Source organism: Crotalus tigris, unplaced genomic scaffold, assembly GCF_016545835.1.
Source record: "Crotalus tigris isolate CLP2741 ecotype Arizona unplaced genomic scaffold, ASM1654583v1 scf7180000024458.850180, whole genome shotgun sequence".
NCBI classification, from domain to species: Eukaryota; Metazoa; Chordata; class Lepidosauria; order Squamata; family Viperidae; genus Crotalus; species Crotalus tigris.
This window is the reverse complement of record NW_024100628.1, coordinates 615746-634459: the sequence shown is the minus strand read 5'-3', so window position 1 is coordinate 634459 and position 18714 is coordinate 615746. Positions and strand designations below refer to the sequence as shown.

Below are 18714 nucleotides of genomic sequence, written 5' to 3'. Positions count from 1 at the left end.
ATCTAGGGGAAAAGGTCCATTAACCCAGCCATGAAGAAAAGCAGTGAACTTCGGGCCTACACATTTCATGGGCAAGATAGACTATTTGACAAGATTTTGTATCATCCTAGCTTGATCCCTGGCTCTTTGTTTTGCTTAACCAGCATTCCTGATGGGAATTCTTAATTGGGTTCCTTTGAACGTTGAAGCAGCTGTCCATACATATGTTGGGCAATTCTCCATTTGCTTTTGTGAAGAGTCTGCTTGACTCATGCATGACTAAGTGGGACTGATATCAATTGAGCGAGCCTCACTACAGATCTCATTCACAAATCCTGTTCTTTTCTACACAGTAGAGACTGTTGCTATAACAGTCAGTCACTAGGCAACTGAGAAGCCCCATTGTTTCCTACGCACTCCTTGTTCTCCCTCTTCTTCTTTTTCTTTCCAAAAGGAGCAAATGCATGGCAAGGCATTTCTGGCCACTGATTCTCCCCAGCTGTACCCTTTTAGAGGCTGAACTGACTCATGTTTTCTGCCATAACAATGACTTTCTTCTTCATAAACAATACTAATCCTCCCACATCCTCTAACAAACTGAAGTTGGAGATTTCTGGGCAACTACAAGGAATATTGATTAATTATCTGTCCGCACATGCAAATCTTTAGGATGAAGTGGAGTGTAGAAATGACAAAAACTACAGTTCACAGGGGAAAGTATGAAATAAAGATGGGCCTTATGCAGAAAACATCCTAATAGATTTTATTCAATGATGTGGATCATTTTCCCTAATAGTCTCCCAAACTTGTTGCGACTGTGATGGACCTGGAATGAAAAAGAAGACATGTTCATAATAGCATTTATTTTAATACAGATAGTCCTCGATTTACAATAGTTCATTTAGTGACTGTTTGAACTTACAATGGCACTTTAAAAAGTGACTTATGATCATTTTTCACACTTACAACTTTTGCAGCATCCCCAGGGTCATATATTCAAAATTTAGACGCTTGGCAACTGACTCATATTTATGATGGCTGCAGTGTTCTGGAGACATGATCACATTTTGTGACTTACTGACAAAAGCAAAGTCAACGGGGAAGGCAGATTCACTTAACAACTGTTTTAGTAGCTTAACAACTGCAGTGATTCACTTAACAACATTGTCAAGAAAGGCCATACAATTGGACAAAATTCACTTAGCAACAGAAATTTTGGGTTTAAGTGTGGTCATAAGTGGAGGACTATCTGTAGTCCAAAATCTTCACCTTAGTTCCATGACATTGGGTTACTTCTTTCCCAGGCCAGGTCTGTGGAGATTCTCAGTCATCCAGGTCATGGTTGTCCCAAAGATGCTTTTTTCAAGGGGTAACTGGACTTTCTTGTTTTTCTTTGAAAATGTTTCGCTTCTCATCCAAGAACCTCATCTCATTCAGAGCTGAAGAAGCTTCTTGGATGAGAAGTGAAATGTCTTCAAAGAAAAACAAGAAATTCCCGTTGCCTCTTGAAAAAAAGCACCATTGGGTTCCCCAGGCCAACTGTGAGACAATCACAAGTCAAAATTAGATGTCCTGATATACAGCTGTACTTATTCTTCTATTATTCCCATACTGCCCAAGGTCGGTCTCAACATGTGTAATATCTGTGACACTTTGACCACCCATTATTCTGAAGGCAAACTTAGGGAATTTTAATAGATATGATTGGAGGTGTGTTTGGAAGAGTGCTCCATGTTTTTTAAGGACCATCTCTACACATCTGCATGTTGTTATAAAATTCCTCCCAGCATCCATTTTTCCCCAGAAAATATTTGAAACAAGCTACAGGATTCCTAAACTCAGCTTCCAAATGGATTATTATCTCAACTGCCAGAATTCCCAGTGCCTAAGATCAATTCTGGGAACTATAGTTCCAATATATCTGGATATCAATAGAGTGGGAAAGATTACCATCCTCTGAGGCAAATTGTATTGAGAGACTTGAAACATTGATACATTCCTTTTATTTGCCTCTATCTTCATCCCTCCCCCCTTGCTTCTGTTGTTGAGTTTATTAAGCCTTTTGGGGTCATTAGCCTGTTTACTTGCTATGCATGTTAATGATGCCATATAAATTTATTATTATAAAAAATATTTGCTTATTTGCTATGTATCCAGCTTGTTCCCAAAAGGATATGTTGCTATCTTGGATATTTGTTGAGCAAATGGCAGAGGGACTAAATTTGTAGTTCATTATTTCTCTCTCTCTCTCTCTCTGCCTTAAAATTTGCCAGATCTTGAGGTTTCTTTCTCTTGTTAACGATGTGCACCAGTTGATGTGAAATATGGCCATCTGTGTCATTGCTGAAGTGGGAAAACTTTACTCAGTGTGTGGCATGTTAACACGAATTTATTTGGGGTTGTCAGAGGAGAACCTACATATCAGTGGCTTTGCACAAGGAGGCAAGATTGCACAGAATTTCCTTTTCAGATGACTGTTTCTTAAACGAAGGAAGCTGTTAATTCCAAAAGAAAAGCTCTTCTTCCTTTATGCAGGAAAGATTTATCCATTTATCATGGTATAAGGTTTTGTGAATCATAGCTAACATTACCAAATGCATGCCGTATGAACTTGAGAGGAATATTGCATATTATATACTGACACTGTTGTGGGGAGTGTGGAGAAGCAGAAGGGGAAAAAGTACAGGTAGTCCTCGAGTTACAATGACAATTGAGCCCAAAATTTCTGTTGCTAAGCGAAAGACAGTTATTAAGTCAGTTTTGCCCCATTTTATGATCTTTCTTGCCATAGTTGTTAAGTGAATCACTGCAATTGCGAAGTTAGTTAGACGGTTAAGTGAATCTGGCCTCCCCATTGACTTTGCTTTTGTCAAAAGGTCACAAAAAGTGACCACATGGCCCCGGGATGCTGCAACCATCATAAATATGAGTCAGTTGCCAAGCATCTGAATTTCGATCATGTGACCACGCTGCAACAGTTGTAAGTGTGCAAAATAAGTCACTTTTTCAGTGCTGTTGTAACTTGAATGGTCACTAAACAGTCATAAATTGAGGACTACCTGTACAAGGAGAAGTAAAATTTTACACCCACGTTACACCTATCCTCTGTGAGCTGCACTGGTTGCCTATTGGTCTCCGGGTCCAATTCAAGGTGTTGGTCATTACCTTTAAAGCCCTATATGGCTCAGGGCCAGGCTATTTGCGAGACCGCCTACTACCTCATAGTTCCCTATGTCTGGTTAGATCCCACAGGCTGGGCCTCCTTCAGGCCCCGTCGGCCAAGCAGTGCCATTTGGCGGGGCCGCAGAGGAGGGCCTTCTCTGTGATGGCGCCCACGCTTTGGAATCAGCTCCCCCCAGAGATTAGGACTGCTCCCACCCTGTTGGTCTTCCATAAGCTACTTAAGACCTGGCTTTTCCGGCAGGCCTGGGGTTTATAAAACCTTACCCCTGGATGATTGTTTTTGTATTGTTGTTTTGTTATGTTTTATGTGTTTTTTATTGTTAGCCACCCAGAGTCCTTCAGGAGTGGGGCGGCTTATAAATTTATATGGAGAGTGTGTGCTTAGCAAGTCAGCCGGATGCTTATATAGTGTATGCAGGGTGATAGTAAATCATGGTCTCTATTTGTATTCTTTCCTTACTCTATGCATTCCTCATCTTCCCAAGAGTTGCATATGGAATGCATCTTTCTTGGAATTATGCTGATATGTAATTCAAGAAAGCATGTGAAACCTCATTTCCATAAGATTGTTTTGCCATATCCTCTTTTATGCCCAAATAGGGCAAAAATATCCCACTTATTCTCCCCTTTGCCTATTGATGTTGTCTTCAACAATGGATGAGAGTTATCCACAGCAGTCCTGGTGTTAATATAGGGTTTGCTTCCTTATTCTATGACCAAGGCATATAAAATGCATTAGGCTTTGTCACCCATTACTTTCTTTAATGGGCTAGAATTGACTGGGAACAGAGGCAGGATAAGGTGGTGATCTGAAGCAAAGAAAGCAAGTGTCATACTGACAATCTTGCACACTCAAGGATGGGCAGATAGCATGTTAACATCACACTGTGAAAGACTCCAACACAAAGAGAATATATGGTATGTATCAGAGGATTGAACTCTGGAGTCCTTGGTGCTGACTTTGGCTGTTTGTTTGCAGACATTTCATTACCAACCAGCTAACATCAAGTAAGGATTGAGTGTGGGGTATCGACTAACTCAGCTTCTCCCACAGGAAATGTTTTGGAGTTAATAACACTCTATGCATCTGATAAAATGGACTTTTGTCCATTTAAAATAAAACAAAATCCCTTCATAACACTGTCTCTTTATTTATTAGACATATTTCCCAAATTTGTCCAGCTCAGGACAACGTGCAAGGAGATCTTCATTCCATAAAACAATTCCATGAAGTTGGTTGGGCTAAAAGAGAATAACCAGCTCAGATCTCTTACTGTTTGTGAGTTAGGCAGCAATATAAATGTATTACTTATTTTATGAATATATTTAGAAAAAACCACATACATAAAGATGGAATAGAAAAAGATTATTAAAGGATAAAAGAAAATGTGAATAACAAAAAAGCAAGAAAAAGAAAATTATCTAGAGAAGTGACTTCCCATCTACTCTGCAGGAAACATAGCAGTTAGCAACTTCACCCTTCCATCATTTGCTTCTTCCATAAACAAATCTTTTTAATCAGCAATTCATTTTTTCCCATTTTCAGTAAAAAGTCTACAAAGGGTTTGCAGTCAGCCTCCAGATAATAACTGGTTAGGTAAATGATCCCCCAGCTCAGCCCTACTTGATGAAATATGGTTGCACAACAGTTTGCTTTAAGGGGGAGATTTAGGGGCTTGACTATCAAGGGAACTGTTGAGCACATTTAGTCCAGATCACACCCCATTAAGTTCTTGCTTCATGGTTAAGTGAATGGTTTAATTGGATCAGGCTGACTGTCATACATGGAGTGATTAGAGCCCCAGAAAAATAGGTCCAGTGTTCCTACCGACATTGTTCCTTGGATCATAATAATCTTTCTTTTAACTGCAATGAAATACAAAGAAAAAGAACAAAGGAAGTAGCTGTTTGTCCTCCAATTTATTGCTGAACTTAATAATACAAGCTGTATAAAAATATTTTACAAAAAAGCAAAATCACAATTAAACTTGAGATTAAAACACAACAGAGGGCAATATAACAGATACAACCCACCATTCTTGTGGGGCTTTTTGGTTTTTTAGTTAAAAATAGGTGAGCGAGCAGTTTAGTCATATGTTAATATTTGAGCAATAAAGCTGCTTTGCATTTAGGTTGATGACCCTGTGACTGCAACAAGCAGACATGACTAGCTGCAACCCAGGCTGACTATTTACCTTGCCACACTTGGAAATATATGTTCATTTTGACTTCCTTGCAATCCAAACAAACCTCATTTCTCCATGCTGAATTGCTTCTTAGGGCAGTTTAGTTTAAACGTTAGTTTTGAATCCCTGCTTGTAAAACATGTTGATGATTAGGAAGCAGAAGCAAAGAATTATTTTAAGCCAAATGTACAATTTTGATGTATACATTTTTTTTAATTTGGAGGTATACAGTTCATTGATTTGGCTGACGGATTTGGAAAATCAGAAATCTTTGGTGTCGTTTGAGAAGAGCGCCATCTGATCAGCCTCCTGTTCCCGCAATGGTCAGCCAGATATTTCTGGGAAGCCCACAAGAAGGATAGGATTGCAAATCTCACACTTGACATGCAGCAGCTGGAATTTAATGGCATGGTCTTAATGGATCAAAGTTACCAAAGGACCAATGCGCTCTCTCTCTCTCTCTCTCTCTCTCTCTCTCTCTCTCTCTCTCTCTCTCTCTCTCTCTCTCTCTCTCTCTCTCACACACACACACACACACACACACACACACACACACACACACCTCAGATACTTTGGGTTGTTACCTGATGCTAATCCACATTTTTCATTAGCAATTCCAAGTGGTGCTTGGTAATTCACTGAAACCTTTCAAAGCTGCTGAACTGAGAGACAGTGAGATGGGGGCAGGGGAGAAAATAACAGTAGACTTCCTTTTGATATATTTTACATTCCACATTCTTTTTCACCATTTGATGGCAAGTGATATCAGGAACGAACAAGAATGAGGATACATACAACACGAGCTGAATAATTATATGCAGAACACAACTTGCATTTCATTTCCTGAAACACAAAAATTAACCGTCTATTGGTAGGGTATATAATGACCACATTCCTGAGACACCAGTTATCTGATTTAAAACAACGACAACTATGGATTGCAATTTATTGTGCTTATTATTTACAGCACTGTTTCTCAAACTTGGCAGTTTGAAGAGTTGGCTGTGCTGCTTGGGGAATTCTGGGAGTTGAAGTCCAAACAGCTTCAAGTTGCCAAGGTTGAGAAGCACTGATATACAGTATACTAATTATGACAGTCCTTTTCCTCATGCAGAATGTTAGGATATGTTTATACACCCTTTTTATTGCATCTTCCTTTCTGATCTTTTTTTGTCAACACATTTTCAGGTACCCATATGCGAAATTGTGAGGACTTTTTTTTTTTTTAAAGAAAAACTGTGATTGTCAAAATTCTCAGTCTGTCACAGGCCCTGTGCAAGAGGACTGTAGGGTTCCCTTGGCATAATACAATTTTGGCCTAAATGAATCTGTACAATTGCTCTCAGCACTTCCTTCATCATTATGCACAATGCCCTGGAAATCCAGAGATGCAGATACCAGCTTGTTAAATTTGTTATATACAACTATTCAGAAATAAACAAAAATTTTATAAGCAGGATTATTAATTTGGCCGGTGAAGCAGACAACAGACAGTTGCAAGTTAGCGCAGCTGAAATTAGAAAACAAAATGCAGTTTCTCTGCTTGTGTACTTATGTTCCTTCATCATCCAATGTAGCACGATAAAGGATGATTCATGGATCATATCAAATAGGCACCAAAGCATCTGTGAAGGCCACATACGTTATGAGTCTACAGGACTGGTTTTTGGGGTTTCAAAAAATCACAGCATTTGAGGAAGCGGTGTTAAGTCTTTTGTCCAACCCTTATTTGGTTCTCTGGGAGAGCATGAGGGGAAGCAGCTGGTAAGGAAAGAATTTATTTAAGAAACCCTGAGGGAACTTCCTCACATACTGCTCTCCATAAGCCCAAGAGTTCACTCAGTGAGTTCAACAGTACTTGCCTCCACAGAATAACATTTCTGAAGGCTTCACTATTTAGAAATAACCACCATGGAGCCGTCTCATTCTTTGTAGCAACCAGAAAATATCTTAGACAATTTTTCCTTTTAAAAAAAAATCTTATAGTACAATATATATAACACCCCCATTCCCCACCCCCCAAAATACAAGAGGCTAGCTAATTCCGACAATGGGTTGAAAACAATAGTCAAGAAGCAGCTTTTCTATATAATCTAATGCTCTCCTTGCAAATGTTTATAATGTGATACATTGCAAACAAGATGCATAGATGTGCAGAGTCCAATCAAGCCAAAGACATGTGCATGTTCTCATGCGACTGCTAATGTATGAGAAAAAACAGGGATTCTCAAAGGGTGGATTATGAACCTCTGGGGGGGGGAGTACAACATTTTTAGTTGATCAGACTTGCCCAGACAAAGTGAACAGGAGAGCTGTCAATGCTCATTTCTGCTTTGCCTGAGAGAAAAGCCCAGGACAGCTAAATCTGTGGGTCTAGCCAACCGTCAGCACCATTTGCCAATCAAAGCAGCTGATTAATTCTTGCCAAGTGGGGACTTTCCATATAGTGTGTAATAGAATATCTGTAATTTGGGTGTAACTATAGTAAATTTCAATACTTTTACCCATTATGTTCAATTTCTAGCCTTTTAAAATGGAAATTTTTGCTGGGTGGGAAGATAAGCATTAAAAATGATCAACCTAGCCATAGTGCTCATCCAATTAAAATTTAAGTCAAACATTTATGATGAAAATGACATATTTTTTTAGCTAAGTGGGGTATTTATTTCTTGCCCAACCCTAACTCCTAACAATGGATTTGTTTTATTCATTTAGTTATTCAACTTCATGTATTATTTTAGGGAGGTGTAGAATCACATTTGAGAATCCCTGAGTTAAAATACAACTTCAGATATTTCCTCTCTAAATTCAGTGGAATTATGCTTTCTATATTACATATCTATTAGACAAGAAGACCAGATGTCAAACAGAATAAAGTAACACATTATTATATTGAATTACTATCTAGCAAAAGATTCATGGAAAAGTGCTTCAGTTTGGATTGAGCCCACAGGTCAGTATTAACCAAATGCAAGGCATAAATATTTTGATATTTTTTTCCATCTCAGTATTACTATTATTCAAATAAGCCTACGTTTCTCTGACACCCAGAATAAAAATTAGAGGGAAGCAAAAAGACAAAAAGAATTCTTCACAATAAAAACATATCCATTCAAATCACAAAATATTCTCAGGTGCAGTTTTTCTTTGGTATTCTTTAATAACAAATGCATTCCAAAGTGATGAAATGCTCTTACTAGCATCAGTTGCCTCTCCAACACCATCTGACTGTTTACATATTAAGATGGACGACTTCATCTATTTAGTGCAAAAGTTTACAGAAGCTCATCCTGTAATATGTAGGTCTAAGCTGTGATTAAGAAAAAATAATGTTGAAAAAAAAATGCCACTGAGTTACAATAAACTGCTTTGACTTTAGCATAATAAAACACTAATGGAAAATGCGTTACAGTTGTTAGACAATGCTTTGTGAGGTCTTTTGGTACAATGACAGGAAGGCACTTGTCATGAAGCTTTCAGATAACTGAGGAAAAAATAGAAGAATCTCCTCATGTGCAGCTATGGCTGTCTTCCAGATAAACTGAGAACAAATTACTCACACAAGGCAGTTTATTGTCCAAGGCAAACCTTATGTTTTTTTAGGTCAAAGTAATAATTAAAAAAAGTTTACATAAAGTTTACAAATGTTAACACTGTAGATCTATTGAAAAACCAAAATAAATAATTTCATTCACTGAACATTTCAGAATTACCTGCACTATCTTAAATGTATCCAGTTATTCTTTATGACAAACATCTATAGTGGAATGTCTTTGCTTGAGAAATATATATTTGGTTAAGGCTTAATATGGGCAAATGGTTGCTTGCTAAATATTCTAAATCAGACACAGTAGGATAGCTTGCAAACACGTAGTCATTATATATATACATATACACATACATATATGTATAAATTTTTTAAAATATGTAGGCTATACTACACATAAATGAACATATAATGCAGCAGATAAGGAAGATGCAAAGAATACAATGCTGCACCTGAAAAGCTCTATTTTTTTTTAGATATTGCTGAGAAGCAGTATGGCTGTTCTGTTGTAATTCCTTATGGTTTCAATCCATAGGAAATGAAAGAGAACTAAGAACTTTATGAGTACTTTTCATGTTTACGTATGCTTTACAGAAAACTGGTAAGAACATTTGATCAAATAGTTGGATCAGCAAGAACTACAGCTCTGGATCTAACTGTGGACTGATATTTTTCATTCTCCGCAGTGAATCACTGGTATAATAACATGAATATTCTTTGTTCACAAATAATAGTGAGCCATTAGGTAGTTGGTTGGGTTTTTCACTTAGTGGGATATACAAACCCATCTCTACAAAGAAACAGTATTTATAAGTCAGAGAGGGTAAGTTTCACACCAAACCAAGATAAAAACAAATGGACACAAGGGTTTACTACTACTACTGGGGATGTGAATGTCCTTATAGAAGGCAATTGCAAGTCACCTGTATATTGTTGCCAAAGAAATTATAGCTCAACTCAAAGGACATTTTACTTTCTTATCAAAAAATACTACTAAATTTGCCAAGAATTTATTTTCTAGAGCTGGTGTTTTAGAGCTAAAAGCCAAAGCTAGGTTGCATCATATCCTTAAAACTCTTTGCATATTAGGCAGATCAAGGTAAACAATTTGTATAAAATGATGGTACTCTCATGGAAGAACAATAACCCAGCAAAGAAATTCAAATAGGAAATTTCTTTGGTACTTTATACTTGGCATAAAAATGATTCCAATTGTGGTCTGAAATCCAGGTACCTAGACAAACATTTGAGAATTAGTGGCGAAAATGGTTATGAAGTGTATTCAAGGTCTGGCATTAAAGGATAATTTGAAGTGAAACTGAAAACTGTTTCATATAATAAAAGTTTTTATTTAACTTCGAGAAGTTAGGTTAGTTGCCACTAGAAAATTACTTTTATACTTATCTCTATTACTTTCCAATTCAGTTGCTTTTCATTATTCCCTTTACTTCACATCTCTGGATCAAGCTTAGAAAAATATGGACAAAAGGTTTCCACCATAATGGAGCTATGCTTTCTTGTATTGCATAGATACATATATAGCAAATGTACTATTATCATCTTACTTGCTATGCCCATTTATAAATTTGTACACTGGGACTGTCTACCAATCCTCAAGAAACTAAAATCAAATTGTTAGCTGGTTATTACAATAGTTTTATTAGTTTTTTATCAGTTCTTTAAGAATCTTATTTGATGGAATGTGGATAAGTCTACATATGCCTGAAAAGTATGCACTTCCAACAATTTGTACCATGTGAGTTATCAAGACTGATCTACAGTTTTAATTTTGCAAGGGATGAAGAAAAGAAACTACCACATACTTTGGGCAAAAGAGTAAAAAAAAACAATCTAAATCAAGAATACACAATGATAATCCTCGGTAGGAAAAAAATACGTTCTGAAGGGAAGAACCTTATTGTAGCACAAATAAAAAGAGGCTCTGAGATTTTTGGATAATTTTATAGCTGCTACAATGAATAATTCAGTAAGTCCTACTTGCTTTAACCATTAACATTTCTATGCTTAACCAATAAAGTTACTTAGTATCTCATATTTCCTATGAATATAATTATGCCATCTTGTGATTTTTACCATAAGTTGAACAATTTGAACTGCAAAAATTCCACTGTAACATCGTAAAAGCAGTTTCCAAATCACATTGAGATAATTGATTTACTTAAAAAAACCTTTTGTTATTTGTATGGATGGGAAAGAATCTAAAATAAATCAGTTTCAAATCTGTACACTGAACAGTGAAATGCTGCATAGAACAGTGTGAAACAGAATGCATACTTCAGCCAAACGTAAATATTTTAGCTTTAACATTCATTCAGAGTTTCAAATACACGTAGATATTTTTCTGTAGATATTGTTTGGTTTTTTAAAAAAATGCTTAATTGTCGACTGCATTGTGTTCTGAGTTTATATATTTTCTAGTCCAATGAAAATATGTCTTTGGTGCATCTAAAAATAGAGCAAAGTTATGACAAAGCTACAACTAGAAAACTACTTTACATTTTTACGAGAAGCTGTGCCCATAGCAGATGATTTTTATCCATTTTCCATTGCAGCAGCCTCCTTTTGAGGGTTTCTTTTTATTTTTTTGAAACACCTGTGGATCTGTGCAGAGCAATGGTCATGCTTCTGTTTGAAAAAAGAATAAAAATAATGTTGCATACATAGATCTGTTCCCTTTCATATAAGGGAGGGGGGTTCAATGCTTGAGTACTGGAAGTTTTAAATTTTGTTTCTGACTATGTATTGTGACCATTTGAGAAACCTAGTTCATTATTTTTTGTTGAGTTGGCAATTGTAAAATTCATCCAGCGTCCATAACATGCATTCATGTGCACAACTATACATTAGTTCAATAAAAGTTTCTGGACCAATGCCTTCCCCCCCCCCATTGCCATTTCCAGTCCATGTACGCATCTTTAGATGTCTCAGTAAATTGCATCAGGCACTTGCAAGGTTACATGAGAACTGCATGATCTTTGGACAAAAGCAAGAGAATTTTGTTTGATGTTTACAATGAGAGGTGCTGAGTGGCTTACTCAAAGTTGTTGGCTGGATGCCAGTACATTGTTCCTGGTGTTGAACTGGTGCCTTGAGATGATCAGTTGAGGAAACAAAAGGCAGGCAGGACAAGAGAAGAATCTTAGAAGTCAGGTATGGATGGATTCTGCAAAGGTTGTCTCATAAATCTCATCTTCTATGACTGACTTCTGGCAGGGAGTCCAGAAAATTCTTTCCTGATAATTTCATTAACTAGGAAGGGAAAGAGAAAAAAGAAACACAAAAGCAGAAACATTACTGTGCAGAAAATGAGAAAGAATCGAGCATAAAGCCACCTGTGTGGTTGCCGATTAAAAGCTGGCATTCAATAATGGGTTAAGACTATGAAAATCTGGGTGGAAGTCCCAACTGCTGGAATATAGCCATGAAGCCTGCTGGATAGTCTATCATTATTGTTCCACCTCAAGTAGTTGCAAACTGTAAAGAAGATGGAAAGGAAAGAAAAAAAAAATACTTTCTGGAATTCCTGGTAGGAAAAGGAGTTTTCATTTCTGGTTTATTTAAAGTAATGTAATATAATAATGCAACACTTCACTGACTTTTATAAATACAGGATCAACACAGATGTAATGAACTTTGATTACTGAATCCTGTCCAGATTGCAGAGGAAACACTCTTGCAAGCTCATTCTCATTTTTCATGTTTTGTACCAACTATGGATCATTCAAACCATATTCAGCAGTGCCAGTCAAATTGTGACTTGGTAAACTTGGTAAACTATGGCCCTGTTAATTGCATAGCTCAGTTAGGTGAGAAGAGTTCTAGGCAGTGTACAAAATACCCTCAATACATTTGTATTCTTTACTGTTTAATGAACATGTTGGTGATTTCTCACAGTAAAACTCTGCTTACTAGTGTATATTCTACTAGTGTATATTCTATGTGCCTATATGTTTCACAAATTTACTTCACTAAGCTGATAGTAACCACAAAAACTCAGTGAAGCAGTTACTGGCAGACAGTCTTGGCAAAATGTCTAGGAAGATGCAAATCTTTGGAAGTGACTAAAAAAAACCTATTTTGATATATACTGAAGACAAAACACCGTATTGTACAATCACCTGTAGAATATGCTATTGGTACTATTGATGTCCATGTAAAACCTACAGATAGAACAGAAAGCAAAAGTCTGGTCAGAATATAATTCTGGCTTCAGATCAGCAAAGGAGTGAGATAAGCGAGTTTATTAACAGAATAATAGAGTTGGAAGAGACCTTGGAGGTCTTCTAGTCCAACCCCCTGCTCAAGCAGGAGAATCTAAACCATTTTAGATAAATGGTTGTCCAGTTTCTTCTTAAAAGCCTACAGTAGTGGAGCACCCACAACTTTTAAAGGCAAGCCAGTCCGCAGATTAATTGTTCTTATTGACAGGAACTTTCTCCTTAGTTCTAGGCTGGTTCTCTCCTTGATTAGTTTACTTTCATTGCTTCTTGTCCTGCCTTCAGGTTTTGCTTCTCATATTATTATATTATGTTATGTTACGTTATGTTATGTTATGTTATGTTACGTTACGTTACTATATTATATTATGTTATTATCATATATCATATAACATATCATAATATTACGTTACATTATTATATTATTCTTCCCTTGTGTATCCAACCAATATGCTGAATACGAATTGGAGGGGCTGCTTTGGTATATAATCATCAGGGCTTCAAAATTAGAAGAAGAAACATGCATTATCCTGATGGTCCTACTCTTATAGCTGAAAATACAAAGTTCTTCTAATAAAAGTCAAGGCGCACAATTAAAAAAAAATTGGTTAACACTTAAATATCAATCCAAAGTTTTCATTTAAGGCAAAATGACCAGGTTCAAATTATTATATTCTGGATACATGTGAAGATCCTGCTCACCGTGAGGACTCCAAAATGATGGGAAAGGTAGAAGGGAAAAGAAAAGACGACCAGCAGAAACGTGGATGGATTTAGTTAAGAGTGGTGATGAGAGACCTGAAGAATCAAGTGGGCAACAGATCATCCTGGAGAAAATCGATTTATATGGTCACTAAGATGGCCCATGATTACTGTTGTTATTATTACTAATTTAAGTTGCAATCTACATTTCTGAGCAAAATTTTGGTCATTATGTAAAAATTACTATGTCGGGGAAAAAAATGCAGCCAGAGCCCAACCAAACTGTTCAGAATAGTGGGGTCAGCTCTTAAAGGAAGAAAGGTAGTACAGGTAGTCCTTGACCTATGACCACAACTGAACCTAAAATTTCTATTGCTAAGTGAGACAGTTGTTAAATGAATGTTGCCCCATTTTACAAACTTACTTGCTACAATTATTAAGTGAATCATTGCACGTATTAAGTTAATCTGGTTTCCCCATTGACTTTGCTTGTCAGAAGGTCATGACTGCACACTGCAACCGTCATAAATGTGAACCAGTTGCCAAGTGACTGAATGTTGATCACGTGACCGGCAATGGTAGTAAGAGTGAAAAATGATCATAAATCACTTTTTTCAGTGCCATTGTAACTTTGAATGGCTGATCTGAGCTGACAACGTTATAAATAAAATGGAAGGCAACATGATGAGATTATAAATATTATTAATCAGGACTGTTCAAAGGTACCAGCTGTATTTCCCCAGGGCTCTTATTTAAAACATAGAACTGCTTCCAGAAGATACTGTGATTGCTGCCAATTGTGATAGTTCTAGAAAAGTGATTAGATACATTCATAGAAGATAAAGTTTTAATGGCTGATAGTTATTATGATTATACATTAGACCTGCAGCGTGTTTCTGGTTGTTGAGAAAAAAGGAGGAAAGACCTGTTTGTAGGGCTGTGGAAATTGCAAGGGAGTGCGGCTACTTTGACAAAGGTTCAGATGAAGCACCTTTCAAAACTGTTTCGCAAAACAACACAGCTCCTTTGTTTCTAAGAGAAAAATGAAATCGTTGTGTTGCCTTTGTTGTCCCAATTCTCTTACCTCCTCCCCAGCTTTCTCTGACCTTTTCCTCCATGTCCAGAACACTCTGCACCACTTTCTATTCCAGAATAATAAATTCTAGAAAACAATAAAATGGCTCTGTAAGGGGCAGGGACATTCTGGCATATTTCTGAGAATGTCACAGTGGAGACCAGAATGTTCTGGAATCAGACTGTGAGATTGTCTACCTTCTGGTCTCAGTAAGCATGAAAATTAACTGATAGGATCATTGGTGCTTCAGGATGGGCTTACATCAGAGATGGGCAACTATGGCAATTTTATGGCCTATGGACTTCAACTCCTAGAGTTCCTGAGCCAGCTGTCTCAGGTTTTCTGGGAGTTGAAGTCCACTGGTCATAAAGTTGGCTGACTTAGGAATTATGAGAAGTGAAGTCCACAAATCATAAAGTTGCTATAGTTGTCCATCCCTGACTTAGATATCTCTGCGGTGGAATGTGATGCAATCATCTGAAGGAACAATGGCCATGACAAATTCTCCCTATAATAGTGTGACCACATTTGGGCCAGTCTGGGAGTGACTCAAAAGCACTACTTGCTTCATACACAGGTATTCCTTGACTTACGACTGTAACTGAGCCCAGAATTATGCTGGTCGTTAAGTGGGTTACCTCATGAGGTTTTGCAACCTTTCTGCTGCAGTTGTTAAGGGAATCACTGGGGATGTTAAGCAAATGTAGCAGTCGTTAAATGAATCCATTGTCTGCAATGATTGTTTCTTTTGTCAGAAATAGGAAGTAATTGCCAGTTTCTAGCAAAAAACATTATAAATGGTGGTCACATTTATGGTCAGTTGCTAAGTGCGATTGTGTGACCACAGAGGCATGTGGATTGAATGTGGATCGTAACTAGATCTGGGGAGGTCAGTCGTAACTCCGAACAATTGCTAAGCCACTGGTTGTATATTGAGGATTAAACCTGGACTCAGTTTGAGCAGGTCATTTTCAAGTTGTAATGATTATTAAGAATATTGCTCGTTCTATAGATTTTGTAACTGTTCAGTATGTTACTTATTACCTGTTGTACTGCACATAGAAAGAAGGAAACATAGAGATGCAGCCTTCTCAATTAAAAACAAACCATAACCCTGAAAACAATGGTGCATTTTTAAAGGTTTTAACCATGGTTGAAAATGTATATGGAAAAATATTTTTTTTAAAATCAATGAACTCAAAAATATTCCCAGCTTTTCTCTTACAACTATCTGGGAAAAAAAAGAGAAGCATTTTAGACTGTGTTCTTATCCACACTTGTTAATGTAACTGTGTAATTAATATACAATATTGTTCCTCAAACATCATCAATGCATCGTACCACATTAGGGTTGTAAGTTGGTAAGTGCTCTAAGATTTAATCAATATGCAGGATATATATGTCTTCGATTATACTTAAGACATCTAATTAATTGTGGGTTTTTAAAACAAGGCTAGGCCTTACAGCGTATTAGTTGAAATTGCTGGCTTCTAAAGTCTTGCAATGTCCTGGAATTGTCAGCAGGGGGTGACATGGCTCTGGTTTCAGGAGAAACCCTGACTGAAGCCTATACCTTTTTTTCTTTTTCTTGTTTTCTTTTTCTTTTTTAAAGGCTTCCTGTTTTCTTTACCCAGGAAATGAGAAGAGCAGATCTTCAATGGAAAGTTTTTGGTCTTTCGACTGCTAAAAATAGCATTTAGGTAAAAAAAAAAAAGGTGGGCACCAACCTTTACAGGGGAATGGTGGGTCATTTCCTTTGTGTAAACAAGTAGGATGAAATTACAAGCTGTTTTATTTATCAGCACATTTGCTCACATGGTTAAGTACCGAGAATGAAAAAAAGCTCTATGCATTGTAGGGACATATCATTTTTATTTAAAGAAATCAACCTGTTTGCAAATGCGACATTTTTCCTGTTCAAAAGCAGCGTGACAGCCAAAAAGGGGCTGGCTGGCAGCATTGAGAAGCAGCAGTGGCAAAGCAGATCAGCATTCTAAATCTGAATCAGGAAAAACTCTCTAAATTAATTGCACTGAACTTTATGAGGCAGAAATCTCATGGTACAGGCAGTTCCCGACTTACAACAGTTCATTTAGCTACAACAGCACTGAAAAAAGTGACTTGGCAACCGATTCATATTTATGATGGTCGCAGTGTCCCCGGGTCATGTGAACACTTTTTGAGACCTTCTGACAAACAAAGTCAATGGGGAAGCCAGGTTGACTTAACAGTCTTGCTAATAACAACTACCAAGGTTCGCTTAACAACTGTGGCAAGAAAGGTCGTAAAATGGAGCAGAGTTCATTTAACAACTGTCTCGTTTAGCAACAGAAATTTTGAGCTCAGTTGTGGTAGTAGGTCCAGGACTAGTTGTGCTGATAAAGCCATGCACCTTAGACATCAGCCAGGGGGAGGGGAGGGGTTGCAGTATGTGGTCAAAAAAGTAAAAATGGTGCCACTATAGATATTATATATAATGTGCTACTAAACTCTGCCTGTTATTTTTTTAACATATGTTGCATATGAAAAAGGGGCAGAATTTCAATTGCATTGCAGTTGTCCCCCTTTTGATTTTCTTTTATCTCTTTTTTACCTTATCCTATGAACAACCCCTGAGCCTTGAAAAGTTATTAGCCTGCAGAAACAAGAACATCAGAACAGGATAATCTTCAAAGAGGTTGCTGCATGCATTTCCACAGTGGGGCAGAGAATCAGAATGGGCAAACAAGTTCATTTCAAGAGGCAAGATTTCCATCAATCATTTTTGTCGAGCTCTCAACTTCCATTTATTGAACCTGAGAATTTTTTTAAAAAAAAATTTGCTTTAAAAATTGGTAAACAGAGTCCTGTGTGCATTTGTGTTTGCAATATTGCCTGATACACTTGGTTTCCACAAATTTCCTGTTAAGATTTTTCAATATGAATAGTTTGATAAAGAACTTTCTTTAATGTACACTTTTCTACAAATTGGCAAATTGCATTGGAAAAGTCTCACTCTCGTGAAATGGATGGATGGATGGATGGATGGATGGATGGATGGATGGATGGACGGATAGATGGGCAGATCAACAGATAGACTTGCAAGAGAGTCCATTAAGGAAGCTGTTGCTGGTGTAATTAATGTTGGTGCTGTTATACGCTCAGCTCAGTGTGGGTATATACTAGGCAGGTCATGCATCCTAGAAATGCAATGTATCTTAAGCTACAAAAAAAAGTGTGTTTTGTTTTTTGACTTCCTTTAAGTAAAACCTTTCCTCAAGGGAAGATTGTATTTGGTGACTACATAACACCACCTTCATGTATTTTTCTTGGCCATGATATAGAAACAAATTTTTCATTTCCTCCTCTTGAGGTACTGTATTTTTTAGATTTTTAGATTTAGATTTCCCAGTGGGATTTCCACAGAATCAGTTTTTAAAATTAATAAACCTACAAAGTTATTTCATTAATTATACATTCTTTATTTCAGTGACCATTCTAAATGTGATACTGAACAACCATTTGTCTGGAATGGTATAGGGTCTCCTGCTTGAGACTAGAGGACCTCTAAGATCCCTTCCAACTCTATTATTTGGATACTCTGAGATCACCTTCAACTTCTTCTGTATCAGAGTAATCTGTGAAATGTTTGCCCATCTTTTTTTTTTTGCCTACTTTGTTTTAGTTCTAATTGTGAATGCCTCCTCTAAGTCTACATATTATTTGTGTGGTTTTTCAGTGTGTGTGTGAGAAATCTTGCTATTTTTTAACCCGCTGCACATTCATGTCAGTCTCCCCTGTCTCAGTGGTCTTAATATCAGATGA

The 18714-nt window shown here is 37.1% G+C and overlaps 1 protein-coding gene across 9 annotated transcripts in view; it reads right to left on the bottom strand.

The window, feature by feature from the left end:
• Positions 1–5063: 5063 nt before the first annotated feature.
• The window catches only part of NFATC2 (nuclear factor of activated T cells 2), a 161237-nt gene continuing 147586 nt past the window's right edge, over positions 5064–18714 (bottom strand). For all 9 annotated transcript variants that reach the window (XM_039332237.1, XM_039332240.1, XM_039332239.1 and 6 more), the window contains one exon: positions 5064–12165. In XM_039332237.1, the coding sequence (XP_039188171.1) occupies positions 12110–12165 (56 nt within the window). In that variant the 3' untranslated portion in view covers positions 5064–12109. The remainder of the gene's footprint in view (positions 12166–18714) is intronic.